This window comes from Physella acuta, unplaced genomic scaffold, assembly GCF_028476545.2.
Source record: "Physella acuta isolate Inbredline_101_S28 unplaced genomic scaffold, ASM2847654v3 ptg000029l, whole genome shotgun sequence".
NCBI lineage: Eukaryota > Metazoa > Mollusca > Gastropoda > Physidae > Physella > Physella acuta.
Window position 1 is genome coordinate 97501 of NW_026731549.1, and position 7500 is coordinate 105000.

The 7500-nt window shown below is 34.7% G+C and overlaps 1 protein-coding gene across 1 annotated transcript in view; it reads right to left on the minus strand.

The window, feature by feature from the left end:
• Positions 1–7500, minus strand: part of LOC131941584 (uncharacterized) — a 24961-nt gene that overhangs the window by 3489 nt on the left and 13972 nt on the right. The window contains exons 4-6 of the mRNA XM_059300903.1: positions 5525–5739; positions 1422–1676; positions 456–648 (exon numbers count right to left, since the gene is read on the minus strand). Coding sequence (XP_059156886.1) covers positions 456–648; positions 1422–1676; positions 5525–5739 — 663 coding nt within the window. The remainder of the gene's footprint in view (positions 1–455; positions 649–1421; positions 1677–5524; positions 5740–7500) is intronic.

The following is a 7500-nucleotide window of genomic DNA, read 5'->3' on the forward strand; positions in this document are numbered from 1 at the left end:
ACGCAACCACTAACGCAAACCCAACCTAAACACAAAGAAAACACAAACGCGAACATAAACGCAAAGTGCTCACAGTCTAGCCCGGGGCAGAATCGCCTGTTTCAGCTTAATAAACGACTATAGTACCCCAACTTATTCATAATCTTTTGCACTCACTTAAACGAACGTAGGTGCCAAACCAAACCAAGTGAACAATTATAATTCTCCAAGCTTATCCGTAAAATACCTACAACATTTTACTTGATCAATCCCCGCTAATTATGTAATTATTTTTTTCCCAACACCAAAACAAAGTAATAAAAAGTAAATTCTTTTCCACTAATGCAATGTTTTATAAAGGGAAGTAATTGTGTTTTCGTAATTTATCAAAGGGAAGTAAGTGCTAAAGGACTAATTAGAATTTTTGTAAAAGATGATATTTTTTTTGAAATTTTGTTTAATGCTGCGACACCTACCTCGTGAGTGCCCATCACGTGACCCCCCGCAACCCAGACGTGGTTGTGTCTGATGAACTCCCAGGGACTGTGTCGCTCCATGGCCTGTCTGGGCACGACCTGGGTAACCCCCACTCGACTGCTGTTGAAGTCTGCTGGGACCTCCATGGTGAAGCTGTTGTTTTTTGGTTTCATTTTCTCTTCCAGGAGATTTCTGGTAATGCATATAGTTGTAATAACAGCAACGTTACATATTCATGATATTATGTTACGTTTAGTTAAGTTAGTGATCATTTAGGTTAATTTAGGTTAGATAAGGTCTCTTTAGGTCAAGATAGGTAATGGTCATGACGCATACTAGACTCATTGACTAAGCCAGGTGCGTATCGTTCACCTACAACCAATCAAAGGGAGGCTGCACACGTGACGAGTCAATCAACAACAGGGGAGGGTGGGGGGGGGGGGGGTGAGTGTTAGGAGCAGAGAATAGGGGGGGGGGGGTAATATGGGCAGACGAGTTCTATTTTTTTTTATATTTTCTTTTTCTCAGGCAACTAATTTTCTGCATTCCGGAACTAGTAAATGAATTTTTTAAATGAACAAGTAAATAATTTTTTTATGGACTTGGCACAGATAACTGCTCTACTTTGTCCATACCTAAACAGACCAATGTCCATACCTAAACAGACCAATGTCCATACCTAAACAGACCAATGTCCATACCTAAACGTACCAATGTCCATACCTAAACAGACCAATGTCCATACCTAAACAGACCAATGTCCATACCTAAACAGACCAATGTCCATACCTAAACAGACCAATGTCCATACCTAAACTGACCAATGTCCATACCTAAACAGACCAATGTCCATACCTAAAGAGACCAATGTCCATACCTAAACAGACCAATGTCCAAACCTAAACAGACCAATGTCCATACCTAAACAGACCAATGTCCATACCTAAACAGACCAATGTCCATACCTAAACAGACCAATGTCCATCCATGCCAGATATTTTGTCTTGACCAGTCCCATGTCCAGTGCCATGGTCATGACGTCATATTTGGCACTCATGGCGCAGCTGTAGTTGGCGTTGATGGTGTTGGGTGAATGTTTGGGGTAGGAGCTGTTGCTGTAGATTTGTTTGATCCTCTCCAGGTTCTTGAAGGCGTCCAACTGGGATCTGTTGACTTTCACAATCACAGTCCTGTGGGCGGGCTGTTGGGAACGGATTTGTCTGGGAGAAAGATGGTTGGATATATATATATATATATATATATATATATATATATATATATATATATATATATATATATATATATATATATATATATATATATATATATATAATGAGCAACCCCCTGTCGTATCCATATGTAAATAAACCGGGAGTGATCTCCCCTAAACTTTCTCGCATCTATAATATAATGCTGGTGGTAGTGTGTCATTCAGGGGTTGGCGTGGTCGAGTCGGTAAAGCTCATGGTTGCTAAATCGAAAAGTCTTGAGTTCGAACCCTCGGGCAGATGAGGCTCGTTAGCTGGGGATAGCCACTCTTCTAGGAGAGACAACTCCAAAATTGGAAGCAAATCCAAAAAGAAAAGCAGGCTGAAATCGGAGTTAATGCCTCAATGGCGCATAACCAGTTGACACGTAATCCTTAATTGTGATGGAAGCATGGTCGAATCGGCAAAGCTCATGGTTGATAAATTCGAAAGAAGTCTCGAGTTCAAAACCTCTGACAGATAAGGCTCGATCCCTCCCAACACTAAAAATTAAGAACGAAGAAGAAGATGTCACTCCGCCATAAAACGTCGAGATTTGTAAAAATCTCGATTTTTTTGTTTTGCACGATTACAATACTTTCTCTTTACTTCGTATACGAGAAAGTAAAAAAAAAAATGCATACAAAATAACAATAACAAGCTTTTATGTAATCATGCTATAAAAAGAAGAAAATAAATGATTTTCTTTAAATAAATTAAAATACACTACTTATTAAATAATTTCTTATGTTAGTTATTGTCTTTAAACAAAAATGATTTGCATTTGATTGTGCGTTGTGTTGTTTATGTATACAGTTTCGTGCCTTTCCTTGTCTTTAACTTGCCCATGTAAGTTATCAAAGCTACCAAAAGGCGTGTGTTTGTCAGGTTTGTACTGGGTTAGGGGCTTGCTACAACAACGTGTTTTTTGCTGTGTAGCAATAAGTTCCTGCTGTGTTGAACTCTAAAAATACGACTTTATTTCGTTTTAATGTCGTCGCGCCTCGTTCTGATTAGAGGAGAATTTAAATCTGTTGATATCTCCTGTGGAGCCGTTCAGTTAAAATTCTCTCGTCTATTATCGTACAATTGTATGGGTGCGGTTTCCTTTAAGGCAGTCGACCCACGTATTTTTTCATAACAAGTTCGTCTTTTATTTCTGGCATTCAAAATCCAGTTTTACGGTCCGCCTTCAATCGTTACCTCCCTGTTTCGTCGCTACCTTGTTGTATTTGAGCATGGGAGGGTATTAAATTATTTGCATAGCGCGCCTAGTTATGTTTAGTACAGTGCAGTTTGTTGTTCAGTATTTTATGCATTGTATCCTTCACGTAACATTCTTACTCCGGTGCACTGCTGATAGGTTTGTTAAAATGTTCGTGTTAATAGTATACCTACGATCTTGATGCTCGCTATTAGAACAATTGTTGCGCCCTAAACACATTAAATAACTTCGCGGCCACGGAGGCATGTTATTAAAGTAGCAAGTTACCAGCTCTTTTCAATGCATTGAAATATATCTACAGAAAGATTGTTAGTATCTTTATCCAATAATAAATTATTTTAAATTATATTGAAATCTAATATATAAAGCTCAGTTCTGTATGTAACGCATATGTTTGTCGTTGGTCTTGGATGGATTTAAGTGTTAGACAATTATCGTGCGCATTTGTCTAAATTTATGAGTTAAAAAATTACTATTGAAAGTGTTGGGAAATAAATTTTCATTTTTCAAATTATAGTATTAATTGTCGGCATGTTCATTAAACACAAGTTTTAAAAAAATATCATCTTTTACAAAAATTCTAATTATGTCTTTTTTAGTCCTATAGCACTTACTTCCCTTTGATAAATTAGGAAAACACAATTACTTCCCTTTATAAAACCATTGCATTAGTGGAAAAGAATTTACTTTTTATTACTTTGTTTTGGTGTTGGGAAAAAAATAATTACATAATTAGCGGGGATTGATCAAGTGCAAATGTTGTAGGTATTTTACGGATAAGCTTGGAGTATTAAAATTGTTCATTAAATTGAAACAGGCGCGTTCGTTTAAGTGAGTGCAAAAGACTATGAATAAGTTGGGGCACTATAGTCGTTCTTTAAGCTAAAACAGGTGACTCCGCCCCGGGCGTTTATGTTCGCGTTAGTGTTTTCTTTGTGTTTAGGTGGGTTTGCGTTAGTGGTTGCGTTTTGATTTGGTTCGTTTTTGTACTTTCTTTTTTCGTTTTTGTTTGTGTTTTTTTGTTTGGGTTTGTATTTGTGTTTTTGGTTGGTTTTGCGTTTGGATTTGGTTTGTTTTCGTTTGCTTTTTCGTTGTTTTTTTTTTTGTTGGTATTGGTGTTTGTGGTTGGGTTTGTTGTTAGGTTTTTGTTTTCGTTTGCTTTTTTGTTTGTTTTTTCTTTGTGTTTGTATTGGTGTTTGTGGTTGTGGTTGGGTTTGTTGTTAGGTTTTTGTTTTCTTTTGTATTTGTAATTGTGTTAGCGTTATGTTTGCGTTTTGTTGTTTTGGTTGGTGGTGGTTTGGGTGGGCAATGCCGGGTTTATGATGATTACTAAACACACAGGTAATGGTCTTTAACAGAAGGGTTTTTCACAGAAGCCAGAGCAGGGCCTGGCCGGGACGGCTAGTCTAATATTTAAAGCTCTATTCTGTATGTAAAATACATATGTTTGTCGTTGACATACTTCCATGGATTAAAGTGTTAGACTATTATGGTGCGCATTTGTCTAAATTTATGAGTTTAAAAATTACTATTGAAAGTGTTGGGAAATAATTTTCATTTTTCAAACGGATAGTAATAATTGTCGGCATGTTCATTAAACACAATTTAAAAAAAAATAACAAAAATTCTAATTATGTCTGAAAATAATTTATATTTAGTCCTTTAGCACTTACTTCCCTTTGATAAATTAGGAAAACACAATTACTTCCCTTTATAAAGCATTACATTAGTGGAAAAGAATTTACTTTTTATTACTCTGTTTTGGTGTTGGGGAAAAAAATAATTACATAATTAGCAGGGATTGATCAAGTGCAAATGTTGTAGGTATTTTAAGAATAAGCTTGGAGTATTATAATTGTTCATTTGGTTTGGTTTTGGCACCTACGTTCGTTTAAGTGAGTGCAAAAAGACTATGAATAAGTAGGGGTACTATAGTCGATTAGCTTTTTTCGTTTTCGTTTGTATTTTTTTCTTTGGGTTTGTGTTTGTATTTGTGTTTGGTTTTGCGTTTGGATTTGGTTTGTTTTCGTTTGCTTTTCGTTTGTGTTTTTTTCTTTGGGTTTGTGTTTGTGTTTGTGGTTGGTTTTGCGTTTGGATTTGGTTTGTTTTCGTTTGCTTTTTCGTTTTTTTTTCTTTGTGTTCGTATTGGTGTTGTGGTTGTGGTTGGGTTTGTTGTTAGGTTTTTGTTTTCGTTTCCTCTTTTGTTTGTTTTTTCTTTGTGTTTGTATTGGTGTTTCTGGTTGTGGTTGGGTTTGTTGTTAGGTTTTTTTTTTCGTTTGTATTTGTAATTGTGTTAGCGTTATGTTTGCGTTTTGTTGTTTTGGTTTTGGTTGGTTGTGGTTTATGATGATTACTAAAAAGAGCAGGGCCTGGCCGGGACGGCTAGTAAAATATAAAATAGAAATTAGCTAGCTCCTGTTTTCACTTTATATATTTAGTTTAGTTTATTATACACAAACAAGGAATTTTTGTTCAGATTTGTTTTCATTCAAGCACCTTTTTAACGCCCTTAAAGTATGATTGATGTCTTACTTAGTACTGATTCTCCCCATACAAGTTTTAAAAAAATGCCAACAGAAAAATAAATTTAACCTACTTAAAATACTCTATTGTTTCATCATCTTCGATAAAAGCTACGACGTGATTGGTCAGCCAGCCCCACGTGATCATCCATTTTTTATACTTGTCCGGGGTGTTGTAGTTGGAGCCGCCGCCCTTCTTTAAACTGCCAAGGTTGATGAACAAGGTCACGATGGTGATGGAGGGGGCGTCCTTGTCTTCGTCGTAGAGAGACTTCTGAAGCTCGGCAATCTGTGGGAGATGAAACAAGTCAAACTCAACCAGTGGCGGAACTAGAAAAAATGGGCCACCCCGCAAAAAAATTTGTTGGACCCCCATATATGTATATATATATATATATATATATATATATATATATATATATATATATATATATATATATATATATATATATATATATATATATATATAATATATATATATATATATATATATATATATATATATATATATATATATATATATATATATATATATATATATTCAATACGAATATAGGATACTCATTTCTGGCCTGATCGGGTTTTGAAAAAAAATTCAATTCAATATAATCACAACAAAATGTCATGTGTGTGAGTGCACTGGTCTGTTTTGAAAATCTCTGTTTTCATTTAGATCTAGATGTATGTTTGCCTTAATACGTCTAATCATTATGTCGGTCAAAAGTATATAAATCATAAAGCTTTGTATAAGTAATGGTGTCTCGTGTTATGTTTTTTTTGTATTTATATTATTAGTTTTAACTACATTTCATTATTATACTGTACCATTCTTTAGTACTTATTTAAAAAAAAATAATAATTAAGATAATTAATTTCTGTTTAATTTGATTATTACAAATCTTTTAAAAGGAGCTTATGAGCACCCCAATTTGGCTATTTGAAAAAGGGAAATAATTTATGGAAGAGGTTTGAATGTTTGCCTATTGTTCATACTACAGCTCATGTGTATATATATATTATTTTTTCAATTTTTACGCAACAGCATGTCTTAGCTACTATATAATATCACTACTGTATTATATCTGTTATCTGTTTGTTATTTACAAAACCACTATCAAGGTGCCAGCGACGAAAGTAATATATATATATATATATATATATATATATATATATATATATATATGTATATATATATATATATATATATATATATATATATATATATATATATATATATATATATATATATATATATATATATATAGGCCTATATATATATATATATATATATATATATATATATATATATATATATATATATATATATATATATTGCTATTATTCGTGTATTTATTTGAGACGTTTGCCTTGTTTTCTAGAACAGTGGTTATTAAATGTAAACAATGTCGGCATTTTATTTCTTGGATATTAATTGTTGGAGCGCTAGTTTGTCAACACTACCACCGATTCGAGCCAGCTTTGCTGTTGAGGCGCTATCTATTCGCTTCTTGTAAGGCTAAGAGCGGGAGGGGAGGTCTGAGAAAGGAACTTGAAAGGGACAACAAAGCACCGATGTGCTTTTATCCATCAGTACCAAATTTGGGATGGTCTCAAAAAGCCGTCTTAATATCTAGCGGCCTCTCGCGCAATTGATGTTTTTTCAAATTTTTTTTGCCGACAACAGCGTGTGTTTGATTGTAGGAAAAAGAATATACAAGAGCGTGGGATGGTGTCTATAGAATAAAGATACTCCAACCGCAGCTACAGTATTCTTTTTTAAAAACAACCATCAGGTCAAAAATGCAAGAACATTAATTTTAACTTAAAAAAAATGATTATTTGCGGCTGTGGGCCCCCTAAACGGCGTGGGCCCCCCGCATTGCGGGGTCTGGCAGCACTGTAGTTCTGCCTCTGAACACAACACAAGGCAAAATGCAGACAAGATTTGTACTGAAATAGATGCGGCTCCTGTATCAGGATATGACAGAGACGTCAAGTCTTCAGTGCACGTATCAGGGTACGTTTCAGGCTATGTATCAGGGCATGTATC